The sequence below is a fragment of the Convolutriloba macropyga genome, chromosome 15 (genome assembly GCF_964194025.1).
Source record: "Convolutriloba macropyga chromosome 15, txConMacr16.3, whole genome shotgun sequence".
Taxonomy (NCBI): domain Eukaryota; kingdom Metazoa; phylum Xenacoelomorpha; order Acoela; family Convolutidae; genus Convolutriloba; species Convolutriloba macropyga.
In genome coordinates, this window is record NC_134482.1 from 36476349 (window position 1) to 36497662 (window position 21314).

At 34.0% G+C, this 21314-nt stretch overlaps 1 protein-coding gene across 1 annotated transcript in view; it reads right to left on the reverse strand.

Annotated features, from left to right (window-relative positions):
* Nucleotides 1-21314, reverse strand: part of LOC142354172 (uncharacterized) — a 104428-nt gene that overhangs the window by 17152 nt on the left and 65962 nt on the right. Inside the window, exons 17-18 of the mRNA XM_075406433.1 lie at nt 18099-18238; nt 2943-3251 (exon numbers count right to left, since the gene is read on the reverse strand). Coding sequence (XP_075262548.1) covers nt 2943-3251; nt 18099-18238 — 449 coding nt within the window. The remainder of the gene's footprint in view (nt 1-2942; nt 3252-18098; nt 18239-21314) is intronic.

Here is a 21314-nt window from a genome sequence, read left to right on the forward strand (position 1 = left end):
AATTGCAATTCATCTTGCTATTTCTTTCCATTTTAAAAAAATTAAAAAATTTTGTGTTTGTCTGAAATAGGAAGTTCCAGATACTTTAATGTTCAGATGCAATGTTTTGAAATTTTCAGCTAAATAATCATCTTCTTGGAGAAATTGAAACCTATAGATCTATTGCTGTAACTCTCTGCAATTACCTTCTTTCTCAATCTTGGTAATCAAGTTTGCATTTTTCAATTATTTCAAACTGCCGGAAAAAAATTCTATTTCTTTGCAGTTGTGCTTTTAAAAATTTTATTGAAAATACTTGCTGAGAAGAAGAAAGAAACAAAACGTTTCTGATCCTTTTCAATTCAATAAAATCTTTTTGAAGTGCCAGAGTTTAATTTTCACACTCAGAAAGGGTAATTTTACTTAGGATGATTCTTCTTAAAACTATTGCTTTTTTTGGCAGAAAATTTTTTGGTTTCACATTAGAGTCAATAGAGGAAAAGTTTAGCACATCCCCTTACGTTCGTTTCCTGTTTTATTTATGTCCGTTTTTAATCCATCCATATCTGCTTCTTTTTCTTTGAGCGAAGTTCTCTTGCGTTATTAAAAAAAGATATCTTCTAATTGTTGGATTGTATTTTTCGATTCTGCCCGAGAATAGTTCGTTCTGTTGACTTTCCAAAATTTCAAAATTCTCCTTAAAATGAATTCGTTTTTTACTCCAATCTTTTTTGTTTTTTTTTCTATTTTTTCACTGAAGTACACTCAGATTTCTTGGTTTTGTCGTGAATAAGAATTTGATTGATTGATTTTCTTTATTTTAACTATTTTGAGTTCTCAAACCGCGAGAAAAACCGATGTTGCCAAATCTGGTGAGTGCTATACGGTTTTACCTGTACTCGAATTGAAACACTTCATGACGATTGTTTCATTTGTTCAAAAACTTTTTTGTAAAGCAGTTACTAAAATTTTTTGATATAAGTATTATTTACTGAAAAACAAGTAATATGTTAGCATAGCTTTTTCAAACTTTTAGTTAATCAAAAAAATATTAAAATACTTTAAGATATAAAACCCGGCTGTTTTTGTTCCATTTTCTGTAATTTTTAAAATATTTTTGTCATTTGTTTAAACAGTTTTTACAACATTTTTCAACATTATTTTGGCCATTTAATTTCAAAATCAATTTTCGTCGAAACCATGTGCAACCTCGTTTTAATTCTTTTTTAAACTAGAACTAGAGTTCAAGAGGAAAAAGAAAGTTATGTAAAATTTTCCGCATTTTTTTTTGTTATTTTGGCTCATAGACTTGATGATATTGTTACCTTTGGATTAATTTGGTCCCTTTTTAAATGATAAAGTTCCTTTCCCAGTGTTCAATGAAATGAATTAGCGATGGTACCCATACTATCTCTATTGTTTCTTTTAGACAAAACTTTTTGTTGCCTCAGCTCAAAGTTTACAAATCTAACGGAAAGTCTTAATTCAGAGAAACAACTTGGACAGTTCTTCATTCGTGAGCAGAAAACAGATAAGGTAAAATGTTCTCCTTCGACTCGTATACATAACTTTTTTTTGTTGATTTTTCCGATAACTCATGTCAGTTTATAAGTTGTATGCTCAGCTGTTGGTGTGAGCTGATTGGTGGAAAAAATTTGTTAAATGAAATCTTTTTTGATTCAGTTTGTGGACAAGTTGTATTAGACTCATGTTGTTGGTAGGTTGAAAAAAAATAGAAAAGAGTTTCCTTTAATCTGAAATTTGAAACTCGATTGAGGTAAATTGCTCCAGCCGGATTGCAACTAAATTTCAGCTAATCTTTAGCTATTGTTCTGCCTTTTATAGTATTTGTTGATACCACCTATTTTCAATTCTGTAAGATTTCAAAAATATTGCAAATTCTAATTGACTCTCTCAGTGTAATGTCTCAATATTTTTGATCGAACTTGTTTTTAATTACTGTTGATTTGATAATGTCATTAATTTTTGACGTTTTTTTTTCTAAGGTTCAATATCAAAACAAATCAAGTTTTTGTTGAAAAATTATTAACTTTTTTCAGCGACTGCATTTTTTGATCTCAAATATGGAAGGAATTAAGAAGAACACATAGACCAATAGTTTCTCGTGTCTAGAACAACGCAGTGCTCTTAAATTTTTTATGAAGACGTGTCAATTGTAACTGGATTGTGACACGTAGAATGATTGTGAAGAAAATTCATTCATTGTGTCTGGACATCTGATAACAATCTTTTGATTCATAAATTTTTTAATCGTAATTTGTTTTTTTGCTGTTTTTAAAATGTTCGAACCACAATTGCTCTGCTTAAAAATAAATGTCAAATGTTGACAATAAAAAACAGTTGTCATTTGTTCTTAGGTATAGTTTTAATTATTTTCATTAAGTAGGTATTTTTGCAAATTCAGTCCAAATTAAATAATATTAAACTAATAGATTCAAATTTTTTGAATCTGGCGAAGGCGACAGGATGAATGATGAAGCGGTGACAAAAACATCAAGACTGAAACAATTTCAGCACTTTATATGAATGCGGAGTCTTTAGACTGAAACTGCTCATAAACAATACTTACCAAGAGCACGTACAAAGTTGCACTTAATTATCAAATTCAATGCAAAATTTTCCATTGCAAAGTAAATTTTCCTTAAAGTGTGAAATTCAAGTGTATATACTCTGTAAAAGGAAACACTTACCTAATATTGGGGCAATTATGAGGTACAATAAAATGGCATGCTACTTTTTTTATTCAAATATCGGGTCTTTCGCGTTAGATCCCCCCTCCCCCACGAACTCATAGCCCCTACTATATATTGAATTTACGCTAATCGAGGGGGCTATGTGCTATATGACCAACGACAGGCTGGGGGGGTATAATCGGGGAAAAACCTCTTTAATTTTTCCAGAGTCTATTCGATTTTTTAAAATAAATTTTTAAAATAACTTACTGCTACAAACTCCGTTCAACATAGCGTATCCAGCCAGACAGTCACAGGTACTAACATCCGTATCATCAAGACACGTACATTTATCAGCATCACTATACAAGTCAGCCACTGTTATTCCATAATGAGTGACAACTGTCGAGAAACATCCAGCTATGCAGCTGCTGGTTGACCCGTCGGCTGAAGATTGAACTGCATAGCCTGGTTTGCAACTGCATGTTTCGTTGTCAAGTTTGTTGTTGTAGCATACAACAGTGTCGCGGGTGGTCACGACACAATTTGGATCGCTGACCGTGGCCTCCGAGCAGAAATCTAAACGGAACTCAAATGTCATTACAAAACCAGCGCCCCTCTACCAAATAAAGTTGCCCGTATGTTCCATGTAGCCTCTTTAATTCAATGAAACGTATGTTAATACATGTAAAAGGGGCCCTACAGTGAAACATATGGCGACAAGAGAACGATTATACAAGTCGGAAATGGAAATAATACAATGTCTTTATCTTATGTCGTAAAATTCCTCCAAATTAGAGCGATATTAATTAAAGGTAGGGAAGCTAGTTAACTATTTTTTTTTGCATTAGAAACAATTGAAATATAATTGTTAGAGAAACATAGTTCACTACACATGTTTTTCTATATGTCACAGATCAAATGCTGAACCACGGAAAGGTGATCGGGCTCAAAATTTTTGCGAATATCATATTCCAAGTTCATATTCCATATCATATCTCACCATAACACTCGGATAGCTTTGAAAATTTGTTAAAAATTGCAACTGCCCGTAATAAGAAGTTGAGTTCCCCCTCAGTCATTGGCTTTAGACCCTAGTAGTAGTGAAAATGCCGGTATTTTAACGGGGGGGGACCTGTCCCCCCCCGTTAAAATACAGGCATGGCCTTTTTTAGGTATCCTTTTCGAAAACTTGTAAAATTTCTCGAAAATTTAGTTTCTCGAGGTTGGGAAAGACTTGTAATTTTTTTGAGAGTTTGGTATTGTGAGAGTGGTGGAACTTGTAAAATTTTTGGAAAAAAAATTTGGTGGGGTGAATGAGTGAAACTTGTAAAATTTTTCGAAAATTTTTCGAAAATTTTATTTTTCGTGGTTGACAAAGACTTGTAATTTTTTTGTAAAATTGGTGTTGTGAGAGTGTTGGAACTTGTAAAATTTTTGGAAAAAAGTTGGTGTGGTGAATGAGTGAAACTTGTAAAATTTTTCGAAAATTTTGAAATTTTTTTAAAAATTCTGAATCCTTTTTCTAGTCTAATGAGACTAATGAAGGACTGAAAAGCGAAAGTGACTAACCTGATGGAATACTGAGGTGAGGGAAGAAAAAAGATAGTTTAAAATTGATAAGTTTCTGTTCCAATGTAAGAAATTTAATAGTTTTGCGAGTCTGAGACCGCACAAGTGGTATTAATTTTATGGGTTTTATTGCCCATATGTTTGAATTAACAAGCAAGTGCGAAGTAATGAAATTGGAAGTTTGTTGAATTTCAAGCCTGGAGAAAAGTTTTAAGTAGAGTTTCGAACTGAAAATAGCGCATGAGAATGAATAGGGGACAAAATATCGTGAAAATTGACTGAAAAATAGAAGAAATTGGGGTTTAAAATTTGTCTGAAAAATGGTTAAAAAAGTGATTTTATCGCTTCATTACTGTGTCGGGAAATGCTTTATATGGGGGTCTAATGAATTTTGGTGAAATTACGGGTTGAAAATAGTTTGAATGGAGCGCTTAAGGTGTATTTTCGAAGCCATTTTGCGTCAAAAACAGACAAAATTTTGAAAAAAAGTGCAAAAATTGCTGTTTTTTGGTAGTAAAAAGTTAAAAAAAATTGTTTTTCGCCGCCAATAAGCATTTTTATACAATTTAAAAACGGTTAAAATATGGTACGAGGAATACTGTCAAGAAATCGGGTTTATATTAAATCTTATTTAGTGATAATTTGTAACTACATTTTTCGTATTTTTTGATGAAAAAAGGCCCAAAATGTGCAGAAATTGTTAATTTTTGAGGTAAGAATGTAGAATAAAATGTTCTATGCTAGTTGTAAGGGAGTGGGCAACAAAGTTTTATAAGGTGAAAGTTTGCTCGAACAATTAATAAAGAGTAATTGGGTGTTGTTTGCATGTTACTTTTCGTTAAATTTTTGTTATTTTTTGGCATTTTTTGACAAAAAAGTGAAAAAATCGATGTTTCTTGGCCGTAGAATGTATAATAAAGTAATGGTTCTTAGTTTAACTGCAATTTGCAATGAAATTTTGTCATTTAACAGCTTGGCGAAACAAATGATAGTGATTAATTGGGTGCTGAATATATGTTTTTTTTGTTACTTATTATGTTTTTAGTTAAAACTATCGCTATTTTGGTAACCAATTGTTCTTAGAGAACAGTCGGCTAAAATAGCTGACGTCCAATTGTACACTTCTCAGTGTGCAAGGTCATTTTAATTATTTGCGCTGAAATTGTGAATAAAAAAGTGTGAGAGATTAAGAACAAAAAGGAAATGATTTGGGCAATTTTGCCGGCGATTAACACATTTATGTATCTACAAAGACTTCTTTGAAGTGTTCATGTATGACTTCACTACATGGTAGACAAAACTTGGGTGTGGCAACCATAAAACTAGGCTGAGTTTGAGTTTGAGTTCTATTTTTAGCTTATCTGTGCAATCGACCTTGTAAAGCCAAAGTGAGGAACAGTGGTCTTATATAGTTTTATTGGTAGTTCATTTTCTTTAGTATTCCATTGAAAGCAAGCCGTGTTTCCTAAATTTCTCTTACTGAGTGTTGATACCATTAAAAGCGTATTTCTTGTCCACAACGGAAACAAGGTTATGACTGAAACATTTTCTTTTCACGATAATAGTGACTTTTTCCACGAATAATATGAAGTGCTTTTTTTGCTAATATTTGATACTTGAAATAAGCTGAATGATCTGAGAATTCAATTATAAAATTCAGTCAGCTTTACAAAAGAAAGTCAGCTTTACAAAAGAATGTCACACGCACACAAAGCAATATCAACAAAGGAATAAGTTTGATTTAGTTTTCATAATTGAGATCGATTCTTCTTTTCTTTGGTGCAAAGCACTTGCTCACGGGTGGAGTCGCAAGGCTTCCACTGCTCGAAACAACATCTGGTTTGTTTTCGGGTTTGTTTTCAGGTGTACAGGCAATTGTATCTTGAACCATGGCAGGTGTTGGTGGTTCGCTAAAAGTTTCTGGGCTCTCAATATCTGGTTTCATTTTCCAAATGCTTTCAACCAGTTCAAGATCTCTCCAGTAGCCTTCTTGATTTTCATACAGCGGGATTTCTTTCACGTCATAATCGTAAAAAATTTTTCGTACTCCATCGTCCAATGTGTCTGGGTCAAATACAAACTCTCTGACATAAGAAGTTACAAAATCCAACAAGTATTGAGCTCCTTTCATAAGACCTTTCTCAAATCGAAATGACTGAATAAAATCAAAAATCACAATAGGTACAGCCATGTGATTTACTGTAACCCACTCATCTAACTGATAGTCCTGCTGTACAATGATAACAGTTTGCTTTCTGTAAGTCTCGTAAGCAATTGTTCGGCTGTCAGGCGTCGATTCCGCCTTTAGAATGATGGCTAGAGGAGACATTAGAATTAATTTATTTGGTTATGGTTGAATTTTGGTAATTGAATTGAACAATAGGAATCTGTTGTCAAAATCCAGGAACAGTTCTGGTAAATAAAATTTTGAATTGAGCAAATGAAAGTTGAAGCGAAAGTTAGGAAATGAAAAGTTTCGTTATAATATTGAACTAAGGCGTGATCAATCAATTCCTTCCGTTTTGTTGTAAAAGGTTACTCAAGCAGCTATTACACACAAATTCATTACACTCAAATCTTTGTATTTTAAGTGAACCTTAGTATACTATTCGGTTTAACCTTTCTAATCTTTCCGTGTTAGCTATGTTGCATGTACACACCTAATTTTATTAGTTTCTTATCTAGAGCAATTAATCAAAGCATTATGTTGTTCAAATACCAAACAGCGTTGATATATGGAACGCTATGTAAATCAAAAGATATATAAGGCTTTAGGGTTTGTAATGTCTGGGTTTTAACATGTGTTCTCGCTATAAATTCCATTTTTAGATAGGACGAAATGACTTGAACATACACTTAACGAAGTATCGTTAAACTCCCGGTTTTATTAGGCTTTGGAACCAAACTTGACCTCTTTGCTTTTAAGCTACCTTTTTTGCCTGCATACCGCTCAAACGTATTTAATACTTTCTTATCAATGGTAATCAACAGTACAACGTATTGTTAACATTATATGTGTACATTTTGTGTGTATGTGTATGTGTCTCTGTGTCTATGTTTGGTTAGTAGTCTATTGTATAAACTATTTATGAGAATACATACAAACTAACACCCTTATATGCTAGGAAAATTCTTTTATTGCTTCCTTATCTTGAAATGGTTTCAAAGGACTTTGCTTTTGTATGATCAAGGTTCAGTATGTGATTAATAAATCAAATCCCATTTTGTCTGTTGGTAATAAATTGTTTTCCCAACCCAATGATCAATACTCCATTTTTTGTTTATTTCCAATCATTTTTATGCGCAGCTAGACTAGCGAAAAGAAGGTATGCGTCTTGAAAAACCAATTGTATGCAGAAACTGTTTGAACAAAATTCACGAAAATTATTTATCGGTTTCATCAATATACCCAAACAACAGTGTAAGGTTAAATTATTTTCTGGCTACAAGTGAATACTTTAGTGAAATTGAAGGTTTTGATTTTGATATAGCGCTAAAATTGAGGCCCTATGGCGGCATTATCGGCATAGATAATTCTTCAGTAGATAAATACTTAAAAATCGCAAAAGTTTTACGATTGCACGCTATTTTACACGACGCAGGTGGTTTCATATACGAAAGATACAACCAAGGACCTGGTTACTCTTATATGCTTCCGTGGAAAAGCAGCAACTGTTTTAGCGGACATTTGTCGGGAATATTGTTTTGCTTATATATAAAGGTTTTTCATCCGTCAATTTTTCATTTATTGGAATGCTGAGCAGCAAAACAGTTGTGTTAGACGTTGAAGGGTTTCGTCACAGAAAAGAAAAATTTATTGTTAAAGAGTTAGGAATTTGTACTGAAGACTACCTTGACTGCGTGTCATTTTTACCACCAACAAGTTATAGTGAGTTAACAACTCAACAAAAGCAATCTTTCAGTTGGTTGACTAGAAATTTGCACGGCATTGAGTGGGACACAAGAAACTATCCCTATATTTATCTCACACAAATAATTCAAAGCGTTCGCTTGAGGAATCCGGGTGCAATATTCTACGCTAAGGGAGAGGAAAAAGTAAAATTTTTGTCAGATTTGCTTGAGTGCTCTATTATTGATCTGAATTCACTCGCGTGTCCTTCGATATCTGTGAACTATTTTACACAAAACTGTCAAAGTCATTCAAGGGGTAAAAACATTTTCAACAAACATTGTGCAAAAGAAAAAGCCATATTCTATTTCAACTGGTTAACAAATGAGAGAGGAATTGACGAAAGTGGAAGCACCCTTGTCACCGAGTTCAACAATTTGCGCCTTGATTACGGGGGACGGGAATCTGAGTCTTTCAATTTCCAAAGACGAAACCATAAAAACCGGAAACCAGTTTTTACAGAGAAAAGTTAAATTGTTGCTGACTGAGGACGAAATTCGTTCATTTACTCATTTAGTATATTATATTGAACCTTTTCTTCAGTGGAGAAAGCAGAATGTCAAAAACTCAACCCAGAGTCTGTCCTCCGAGACTCTTACTGATGTCGAAACACCCGGTTGGTGAAGAAATTGACAAGAACGATCCTTCACTGCCAAAAGAGATTCAGCATTTGGTGAAGGAAGAAAGAGTACACAAAATTGTTCATTATGACAAAACTGAGCGACTCCCGGAGTGCTTTATGGTTCATATGAAAGACTTTCTAACTGAGTTCAATTGCTATGAATTGTTTTATATAAAGTGATTTTTTAATACATTTTTTAAAAAAAATTTTATTTTGTCTCGAGATGGAGGGAGTAACAGTTGATCAAGTTGACGCTGTTGTTGAAGAAAGTTTTTTTGAAAAAGAAAGTAGCAGCAAATCTTCATGGAAATTTTGTAATCAAACAACGTTGCCACGGTCAGAAGTTGTATTTTTCGTTCAAATGTTTGTTATTTTACTGCTGATATCACTTTGTATTGTTAAATTGACCATTTTAAAACCAAATTGTGGGGAAACTTCAGTTTGGATATCAATATTGTCAAGTTTAGTTGGATACATTTTACCAAATCCAAGACTATGAATAAAATTATATCTACGCAAGATAGGGTCTTCATGGCCGTTGTAGGGCCTTCAGGTTGTGGCAAAACAGAGTTAATTTTCAAAATGTTGATTGGAAACACATTTTACCCAAAATTTAACAACATTATTTTTTTATACAGAGAAATGCAACAAATATACATCAAAATGGAGAAAACACTTGGTGTTACGTTTAAAAAGTACGCCAATTTAGAATTTTTGAATAGCCTTGCAAACTGTCTTCTGATAATAGACGACTCGTGCGAAGAAATTTACAATGACAAAGAATTTGTTAAATTGGCCACTGCAGGACGTCACAAAAACATAAATGTTATTTATATCAAGCACAACCTTTACCAACAGAGCAAGTGGTCTCGTACAATAGATTTGAACACGACACACATCATTTTGTTCAAATCAGCCCGTGATATTCAAGTAGTCGAATTTTTAGGTAAACAGTTGAACCTCGTTAAATTTTTAAAACACTGCTATCAATTGGCAACGAAAGAACCGTTTGGGCATTTGCTTATCGATCTTGATCCAAAAACTTCTGATTGTTTACGATACTGTTCAAATATTACTGAGCCAGGTCCATCAATTTTCTATCTTCCATCTGATAAAGCAGAAACAACTCCTCTAAACAATGAAAGAGAAAAAATTATCTATACTGAAGCAAATGGTGCTTTTGCAGCCAAAACAGTTAAGGAAATATTTGCGTAGTTGTGATAGTGATGCCATACTGGTTTTGTGTGAATGTCTTCACAATGTTTTACTGGGCCATGTTAGAGTGAAAGTAAGAGACTTAGAAAATTACAGACACATATTTGAAGGCGTTCTCAAGAAAAAGTCATCAATGGATAAACGGCGAGCACTTTTACTAACAAAAACCGGTTTCGAACTAATTCAACTCATTATTAAATTTTGTTTCATCCATTTGAGTTAAGCAATGTCAACTGCTGAAGAGTTTATTTTGATTCCCAAAAATCAGTTTATGAAGGAGCAACCATATTCCTCACAAATTCTAAATGATCCCAGAGTTCAGCATAGAGGTGCTCAATTTTCGTTTTTGAACCGTATGCGACCAAATGAAAACACTGACAAAGAGAACCAAGAAATTTTGGATACAAGGGAAACAACTGATCCTACTGAGTTGTCAAAAGAACATACAGACAAAATTCTTCGAAATCTCAACATGCTAGCGCCAGCAAAATTTACCAGGACGGAAAAAATAGTTAACCTCATTAAAAAATCAAAAGAAGTTGTTATAGACGAAAATGAAAATTTCATTGTTGACGGAACCGCGACAGGAGTAAATGTCCCTATTTTTCTCTATGATTTGCAGCAACCAACTAAAAAAATAAATAATCCAGATTATTTCAAGATTTTAGAGGCTTTAAACATTAAAGAAGACTTGGTGATCAACAATAATGCTAAAATTGCGATCCGGAAAAGAACTCAAAGAGTTACCAAACAAAAAAAGAAAAAGAAAACCTTTGCGCCAAAAAGAATCAAGCACAAAGAAACCAGCCAATTACTTACAGAGGAATCCTCAGAAGCCGGAAGTGGTTTCGAAACCTCAAAGGAAGACAGAACTCAGCAAGAGGAGAAGGACTGGGAGTCTTTCGACGAATGAGAAAAAATTGCTTGAGTTAAAATATACGAAAGGTCCCGCAGCATACGGAAGCATAAAAAATTTACAAAAAAGCACAAAATTGAAACCAAGTAAAGTGAAATTGTTTCTAGAGGGTAAAAATGCCCACACAAAGCATAGGAAATATAGAAAAAAATTTCCAACACTGAAAGTTATTGCTTATGACATAAACGAAATTTGGTCGCTAGACCTGGCTTATGTGGATAAATTAGCAAAAGAGAACAAAGATGTAAAATATTTGTTGGTTGCGGTAGACTGTCTCTCACGTTATCTACGAGTTGAACCCTTAAAATCAAAGTATGCCACAACTACAGCAGATGCGTTTAAGAAAATGATAAAGAACAAGCGACCTAAAAAAGTGTGGGTAGATGCTGGTACAGAATTTAAGGGATCATTCAGCACTCTTTGTCAGAAAAATGATATTGAAGTTTACAAAACTTTCAGCGAGAAAAAATCAGCATTTGCGGAAAGAAATATACGTTCGCTCAAAAATTTGATATACAAGTATTTAGAGGACAAATGGACATACTCGTATATTAATCAATTGCAGAGCTTTGTACAAACCATTAACTCTAGAGTCAACAGAGTAACGAAATTGGCGCCGAATAAAGTGACAAAGAAAGACGTTCCTTACTTGATATCATTAATTTTTAGGGATTCAACAAAACTAGTTCGCCGACCAAAGTTTTACGTTGGGGACTTTGTGCGAATATCAAAAGCGGATCTTCCTTTTAGAAAAGGATACAAGCAAACATTTACCAACGAAGTTTTTGAGATTTACGACATACCTACAACAAATCCCCCTACTTATAGTCTCATTGACGCATCCCAAGAGCCAGTCAAAGGAAAATTTTATGAATTAGAGTTGGTCAAAGTTAGAGACAACAGTAGTGAAATAACAAAACATGAATGAATTCACCGTTCACTTAGTTTCATCAGCCTCTATGAATATTTTTCCTCAAAACACCTTGTCTTCTTTCAAAAACTATTTCAATGAAGAAATTAATTTGGAAGGGGATTGGCGAGTTGCACTAAGTGAAATTATCTTCCCAGCAAAAATAAATCAAGTGAACAAGAGTGATTTGAAGATATTTTCCTCTGAAGGCCTTAAGTTTTATGAGAAAAGTATTCCATTTGATGCTGTCTCCAGACCATACTGAGGAGAGCGAGCTATTATTGGAACTGGTTCTTATGAAAACCGTGACCATCTTTTGAGATCCTTAAAAACAGCTACCGGATTGCCTCATTTTGACTTTCAATTTAACAAAATCAATGGAGTTTTGTTCCTCTTTTTCGGTAAAAACGAAGGAATTACTTTTCCGGATAACGAAATTCCAAGCATCCTAGGTTTCAACGGTATTCATGATGGGTCTGGTTATCATATTGGATACAAGATGTTGGACACTTTTGAAAATCTGACCATGGCAGAAGACGAAGAAAAAACTTTTGTTGGTGATTATCCTTTTGATTTGTCTGCAGGGAAGCAACTGATTTTTATTTATGTTAACATAATTGAGTATCAATACGTAGGTGATACTAAAGCTCCTCTTATTCGAGTCATTGATTCAAAACAACGCCTGAAAAACGGTAGCCCCTGCGAAATAGAGCCAACACACAGAATTGTCTTCAGCAACTTGGAATACAAAAAGTTATTATCAAAAAATTTTCAGTCAATTGAAATTCAATTGCGGACAGAAACCGGACAATTAGTTCCATTCGCTGGAACAGGAAAGGTTATTTTGACTTTAAATTTTAAAAAATTCGACTAAATGGAAGCCTACTATCAACAGCAATCGGTATCACCATACTTTTCAGGACACTATCGCCAACGAGGAAGTGGTTTTGGGGCTTTAGCAGCAGGTATTGGCAGAGCCGCATTACCGATTGCAAGAAAGTTTCTTTGGCCTGTAGCCAAAAAGATTGGACGTGAATTAATTGTTCAAGCAGCTCCTGAGTTGGTAGAGGTTGTTACAAAGAAAAAGTCTCCAAAACAAGCAATAAAATCGACTGTGCAAAAGACTGTAAGGAAACAAGTGGGTGGATCAAAAACAGGAAGAATGCGTAAATTAAAAACTAACGGTGAAAAGCCAAAACAAGGCATTCGTAAGAAAAAGCCTTTGACGAGAAGTCGGTCAAATTTCTTTTCTAAAGTTCAAAATGATTACTAATTTACTGCCGGCAGAGGCAACACACACCACACTTAATTTATTCGAAAAACAGCCTCTGCTTATTACTTTTGACAATGCTTTTACTCAAAAAGTCGGACCATCATATTCCCCGGACGGTCCAATGCTTGAGTTTGAAGTTTTGGGCGATAGGAACAATTTCATAGATTTACAAAAATTTCTCCTTGAAATTAAATGCAAAATCTCCCGAAACAATGACGGCGATTTAAGGACAGGAACTGACGCTACAAATACAGATGCACCATACTTTAGCAACAACGCATTACATTCTTTATTTTCAGAATGCACTGTATCTGCTAACGGTGTTAAAATTTCCAACACAAATGGAAATTATGCGCACAAAGCATTCATTGAAACGGAATTTTCTTCGGGAACAACTGCAAAAAACACATGGTTAGCTTGTCAGGGATATTATTACGAGGATGAGCCAGCTAAAATTGATGGTACCGACGGTCGCGCGGACGACGTAGCGGCCAGAAAAGCTCTTGTTGCTAATTCCCAGGAAAACTATTTTATTGGAAAACCGGCGAGTGATATTTTAACTTGTGATAAACACCTGCTTAGTGGTGTTACTCTGAGAATTTCATTTAGAAGGTCTACAAATGATTTTGCTGTAATTTCAGAGTCAAACAAACATTACAAAGTTAAAATAATTGAAGCTAATCTCTACGTTAGAAAAATGACAATAGCGGATCATGTTTTGACGGCAATTGAAAAAACTCTACTAAAAACACCTGCCGTGTATCGCTATACAGAAGTATTGCCACGAACTTTTTTAGCTACAACTGGAATAAGAAGTTGGAGCCATGAAGATATTTTCGCGAAAGAGCCTGTACGACGTATGATCATTGCAATGGCAACAAATCAAGCATACCTCGGAACTAATCGCACTAATCCTTTTCACTACCAGAAATTCAATTTGAGCCAAATTGTTGTTTATAGAAATGGTCAACCTATTGTTGGAACTCCGGTCTCAACAACTTTTAACCACCGCATTTACTTCAATACTCTGGAAGCCTTGGATTTTCTTGACAAAGGTGGGCATGGCATAACTCTGGACAATTATCCCAATCATTTTATTCTAGCTTTTGATTTAACTTCAACGCAAGAGGCGTCTCATGATTTCATTCATCCAGAACTTACAAATTGCTCAATTTCGGTTCAACTTACATTTGACGGAGCATTGGCGGCCAACGTAGAAATTTTATTTCTGGGCGAAAGAAGTTCAACGTTTTACGTTAATTCGGAACGAAAGGTGGCAAAAAACTCAATTATCACCTACCCCACCGATGGATAGTGATGAAATACGCTATTTGTTGGGAAAATGTATTCATTTAAAATATTGTTTTTACGGAGTTTTTGCAGCGGACAATTTCCCAAAACTAACAAGAGAAGGCTTCATTATAGTTAATGCTTCACCAGCTCAATATGAAGGAAGTCATTGGATGGTTATTTTGTTTCACGAAAACAAAGTTTATTTGGCTGACCCGCTTGGAATCCCGATACAAAACTACCAAATATTGTATTCCCGTCTGGTACAGTTTTACAACGAAGTAACCCAAGTACTCAAACTTAAGCCAGTTCAGAATCAAAACTCAAAACTCTGTGGACTTTTTTGCATTTATATTGCGCATGTGATGTTTGGTTACGAATATCCTTTATTGTTGAATATGAACGATAATGATTTGCTACGCTTTGCTAATCATATGCTCTAACATTTTTTAATTAACGTTTTTTTGCTCAATTCTTTCCTCAAAGACAACAGAGAACACAAGTATTAATTAGAAGATTTCGATTCCATATTAAAGTTTATCAAAATGAAACTATTGTCAACATGCAAACAACCATAGCCACTATTTAATATATCAAGTATTTTGGAAAGCTCACCGTATAGACCACCATTATAAATACTATAGAATCTATCAATCGTACAATTAGGCAAAAAGTCAGTTTGAGTTTGAACATTATTAGTAAAAACACAATCAACGTTAGGTAGTTTTCGCTTAGAGATTGCAAAGTTCAATTGGTGTTGCTCGTTGTAGTTCACCGCTTCGTCAATTTTCTTCATTATTTCTCCACGAAAAACTGTATTTGTCACATTAGTTTTAATAAGTAGTTTGAAACAGGTGAAGAGACAAGGTATAATGAATGGTTTGGATGCTGAAGACTTGAAAGAATCAGGAAGTTGATCATTGGAGGCAATAACATGATAATGAAATCCAGGTACTTTACAAAAATCATCATTCAAATGCAAGCTGTAGGCAAAGTTCTTTGTTACTGTATGGTCAAATATAGGTTCGCTTTGACATATAAAGTAACGATATTGTTTCGCAAACTGACGAAAATATTCCGGCGTGCGCTCAACCATTGCCTCCACCATTTTGCTAATTAATTTTCCTTGTCACTTTCACTTGCTTTATGTGTAATTTTTTGTCGTGATTTTTTTGCTCTTCCACCTTCGTACTGAGCTCGTTCATCGAGATCACTTTCACAACCAGTTCGCTGCCTTCGTTTATTTTTCTTTGCAGTTCCTGGAGACGATAGATCTTGAATGGTTTTTATTTTCTGGCCGAGAAGATCGAATTCAGCAGCTGACAGAGTTATTCTTTGGTTGAAACGAAATTCCTCGGAGTCTTTTTTGAAGAGTCGTAGAGTTATATATGTTCCCGTTGTTTCGTATATTTTCACTGAAGCAACAACAAGTCGTTTGCTAGAGCACGAAATTTCGTGGTAAAAGTCACTATTATCGTGAAAAGAAAATGTTTCAGTCATAACCTTGTTTCCGTTGTGGACAAGAAATACGCTTTTAATGGTATCAACACTCAGTAAGAGAAATTTAGGAAACACGGCTTGCTTTCAATGGAATACTAAAGAAAATGAACTACCAATAAAACTATATAAGACCACTGTTCCTCACTTTGGCTTTACAAGGTCGATTGCACAGATAAGCTAAAAATAGAACTCAAACTCAAACTCAGCCTAGTTTTATGGTTGCCACACCCAAGTTTTGTCTACCATGTAGTGAAGTCATACATGAACACTTCAAAGAAGTCTTTGTAGATACATAAATGTGTTAATCGCCGGCAAAATTGCCCAAATCATTTCCTTTTTGTTCTTAATCTCTCACACTTTTTTATTCACAATTTCAGCGCAAATAATTAAAATGACCTTGCACACTGAGAAGTGTACAATTGGACGTCAGCTATTTTAGCCGACTGTTCTCTAAGAACAATTGGTTACCAAAATAGCGATAGTTTTAACTAAAAACATAATAAGTAACAAAAAAAACATATATTCAGCACCCAATTAATCACTATCATTTGTTTCGCCAAGCTGTTAAATGACAAAATTTCATTGCAAATTGCAGTTAAACTAAGAACCATTACTTTATTATACATTCTACGGCCAAGAAACATCGATTTTTTCACTTTTTTGTCAAAAAATGCCAAGAAATAACAAAAATTTAACGAAAAGTAACATGCAAACAACACCCAATTACTCTTTATTAATTGTTCGAGCAAACTTTCACCTTATAAAACTTTGTTGCCCACTCCCTTACAACTAGCATAGAACATTTTATTCTACATTCTTACCTCAAAAATTAACAATTTCTGCACATTTTGGGCCTTTTTTCATCAAAAAATACGAAAAATGTAGTTACAAATTATCACTAAATAAGATTTAATATAAACCCGATTTCTTGACAGTATTCCTCGTACCATATTTTAACCGTTTTTAAATTGTATAAAAATGCTTATTGGCGGCGAAAAACAATTTTTTTTAACTTTTTACTACCAAAAAACAGCAATTTTTGCACTTTTTTTCAAAATTTTGTCTGTTTTTGACGCAAAATGGCTTCGAAAATACACCTTAAGCGCTCCATTCAAACTATTTTCAACCCGTAATTTCACCAAAATTCATTAGACCCCCATATAAAGCATTTCCCGACACAGTAATGAAGCGATAAAATCACTTTTTTAACCATTTTTCAGACAAATTTTAAACCCCAATTTCTTCTATTTTTCAGTCAATTTTCACGATATTTTGTCCCCTATTCATTCTCATGCGCTATTTTCAGTTCGAAACTCTACTTAAAACTTTTCTCCAGGCTTGAAATTCAACAAACTTCCAATTTCATTACTTCGCACTTGCTTGTTAATTCAAACATATGGGCAATAAAACCCATAAAATTAATACCACTTGTGCGGTCTCAGACTCGCAAAACTATTAAATTTCTTACATTGGAACAGAAACTTATCAATTTTAAACTATCTTTTTTCTTCCCTCACCTCAGTATTCCATCAGGTTAGTCACTTTCGCTTTTCAGTCCTTCATTAGTCTCATTAGACTAGAAAAAGGATTCAGAATTTTTAAAAAAATTTCAAAATTTTCGAAAAATTTTACAAGTTTCACTCATTCACCACACCAACTTTTTTCCAAAAATTTTACAAGTTCCAACACTCTCACAACACCAATTTTACAAAAAAATTACAAGTCTTTGTCAACCACGAAAAATAAAATTTTCGAAAAATTTTCGAAAAATTTTACAAGTTTCACTCATTCACCCCACCAAAATTTTTTTCCAAAAATTTTACAAGTTCCACCACTCTCACAATACCAAACTCTCAAAAAAATTACAAGTCTTTCCCAACCTCGAGAAACTAAATTTTCGAGAAATTTTACAAGTTTTCGAAAAGGATACCTAAAAAAGGCCATGCCGGTATTTTAACGGGGGGGGACAGGTCCCCCCCCGTTAAAATACCGGCATTTTCACTACTACTGACCCTCCCCCTCCGTTATTGAACTGTAATCATATCAACAAAGATGAATGTTCCCAAAGTTCATACTGCAAATGAAATGAACAGTCTGAAAAGTGGGAATAATAAAAGGGTAGCTCAAAACAGAAAGCAACGGCCTGATGCTACTCCCGGCTGCCAAACAGAAAAAATAAGTTTTAATCAAGTTGATGGATTGATTTAAATATACTTACGCGTGCATCGTACTCGGTCATCTGCTCGGTATCCGGCTCTGCATCTGCATGTCTGTAGGTCATCAGAGTCTGTGCACTTGCACACTCCTGTGGTTCCGTCAGTCGCTGCCAAATCTGGATCACAGACTATGTCCACACATCTGAACACAAGAAGTGTTTGTTTTCTAATCATGAGCTTCATTGAAATTATCTTTTTGGGGGGATAACTTTGGGGACTAAATTGAAAAAATGCCCGCATTACCCCATTAGCCTTCTAATAAAAGCCAAAATATAGTTTTACCTCTAAAACAAATTACACTCCAACCCCTGTATCTTTTTTGGGGATAGTTTGGTGGTAATTTTAAAATTTTACAAGAATCTTGCGAGAAAAATTAACAACTTGTCAGAGATTTAAGGTTATAGTATATTTACAATGCTTGGGGGGCTATAGGTTATCTGACCACTAAGCTAGGCGGGTATAAAAGGAAAGACCCTAAGGTGGTTTGAGATAATATTGCTTACTGCTTCAGAGTAAAGCAGGACAAGAGTATTCCTGCATTGAATACAAAATACCACTTATTTGCCGATTTTTCTGACTACATTGTTTTTTAAATTCATGCGATCCTCATCATTTTTCATGTTTATTTTAGGATTTTTTCTGTTCGTACAAGTTTTGCTTTAAACAATAATGACTAAGTAAGTTAGAACTGTAGAACTGTATAAGCGTTTTATTGAACAAATATTGATTTTGATTAGTAATGACGGTTCTGATTTTGTCTAAATTTAACGGATTTAGAGCCTTTAATGAAACTTTACATTTCTCAGCTCAAATTAGAGGATAAACTTAATTCAACCATGTGATTTTTTGGCACTTTCGCATAAGATTAGTTTATAAAAAGAAATCGGACTTGATTATATCTCAATTCTTTACTTTTGCGGAGTATATATACCGCTTACTTTTTGTAGATTTTCAGAGTTTCTTTTCAATTTAATTTTGTAAGTGAAGTCTCTCCTTTCTGTTGATAAGACAGAGAGTTCGTAGTCAGATTTCGGCTTGTCTTTTGATATAATTTTCACAGTAGGCGTAAGTACTAGAAGTTAGCTGGTGTATGTTAACTTTTTCTAAGTATAGGATTGTGCCAAATTTTAGTCGCCTAGAGGGCTAACTTAGAGAAAAACCATACTTAGGAATTATTTACAAAACTTGCTGGAATTTAGAGGCTAAGGCACCCAAACCACCTTTGCTGAATTTTAAATTTTACATTGGTTACAGAGATGGGAATCGAGAGTTTTTGATTGGAACTTTAGGATATAATAAGTTTGCCAATAAATTTTCAGAACTTTCGGAACAGATCGTGAGGTGCAAAAAAAATTTAAAATTTCTTTTACTGTATAGGAATTCTCCTAACTAAGCGTTAATTTGTTAATTCTCTTCTTTCTCCTTGTAAACCAGTTGAATAATCGAATGTTTCATCATAGCAAAAGCCTATGTTCCCTGTTTATAACAGTCCTCGATTGATTAACCGCCAAAAAAACGATAGATGTCCGTGCATGGTTATCCAAAGGGCGAATCTTCGACCGCTTTTGTTATGAACGTTTTCTGTGGAGTAAATTTTATCGACCAAAATTCTTGATTATAAAATCACTTTCCTGTTGTACAGTCTTTGTTGTTTTCCGCTATGAAACTCTTTCCCTCGTTTCGATTTTTCAAAGTTCCAAGGGTTATTTGATAGAATTGGTGTAAGCTCAGAGATCGAATAGTGAATTAGAAAAGGGCAAAGTTAAATTCTCGAAAATACACTTTGATTGATACCAGCTTTGATTTAGTTAGGAATAAAGTCTCTAGTAAGTTAGCAGTCTTTTATAATGTCTATGTATGTAGAATATCTTGCAGTTAAAGTTAGTCCTGAGTTCAGAATACAACATAGCTACTCTGAAAAATATATATGGTTCCAAAGAGATCACTCCACTAATAGGTAATAACTATTAAGTAAATAGGAGATTCCTAAAGAAGATGTATCGCAGAATTGGTACTTTGGTCGGCAAAAACTAGTTTTTATTTTAGATGTAGAATTGAAAAGTCAGCTAAAGTGGTTCGGGGGCCTTAGCCTCTAGATTCCAACAACTTTTAAAAATAATGCCTGATTATTGTTTTTCTCTAAGTTAGCCCTCTAGGTGACTTTAATTCTGTTAAAGACGTTCTGCCCTAACTAACTTATAAAGAAAAACTCCTATACTTAGAAAAAGTTGACTTGCACCAGCTAACTTCTAGTACTTACGCCTACTGAGAAAATGATATCAAAAAAGAAGCCGAAATCTATCTACGAACTCTCTGTCTGACCAAAAAAAGGAGAGACTTCACTTACAAAATGAAATTGAAATGAAGCTCTGAAAATCAACAAAAATCAAACGGTGTATAAACTCTGCTCAAATAAAAAATAGAGAGATATTCAAGTGCGATTGCTGTTTATGAACTAATCTTATGCGAAAAAGTCCCAAAAAATCACATGGTTGAAATAAAATTACCCCCAATTCGGTAAGTAACCTCTATTTTGAGCTGAGAAATCTTAAGTTTTATTAGAGATTCAAAATCCGTTAAGTTTAAACAAAGTCAGAACTGTCGTTACTAATCAAAATCAATGTTTGTTCAATAGAATGCTTAAACAGATCTAACTTACTTAGCCATTATTCTTCCATAACAATTTAATTCGAAACTTTTGAGAAATAACCCAAGGTTATTACATTGCTATATTTTCTTAAGTTTTCTTAAATTTCTGAAGATTTTTTAAGATTGAAATTCCATTTCTACAATAAGTAAAAGTTGAAAAAAAATTCAGGGCACTCAAAAGCCAATTATCACACGAAGTACAATTTTTTTCCAAAACATTACAAAACACATAAAGTTTACGTTTTCATTCATCATTATCTGAATAATAATGCTTCTGATTTGACATTTTCCCCATTCCCATATTTTAAACAGTGATGGCCGAAGAAAATATAATAATTTAACAGGTTAACTTTTCCGGTTAAGTGATAGTCTAATGGGGCAATTTTGATCGTTTGAGTCAAGCAATAGTCTCTCCTAATGATGTTTTGAACAAACTGCCCAGTATTTGGTATCTAACAATTCAAAAATGGCACCGCTAACATTTTAGACAAAAACGAAGGTAGAAAACAATGCAAAAGGATTTTAAGGATTTTTCGTTTATCGAATAAGCAAAAGATATTCCAAGCGTG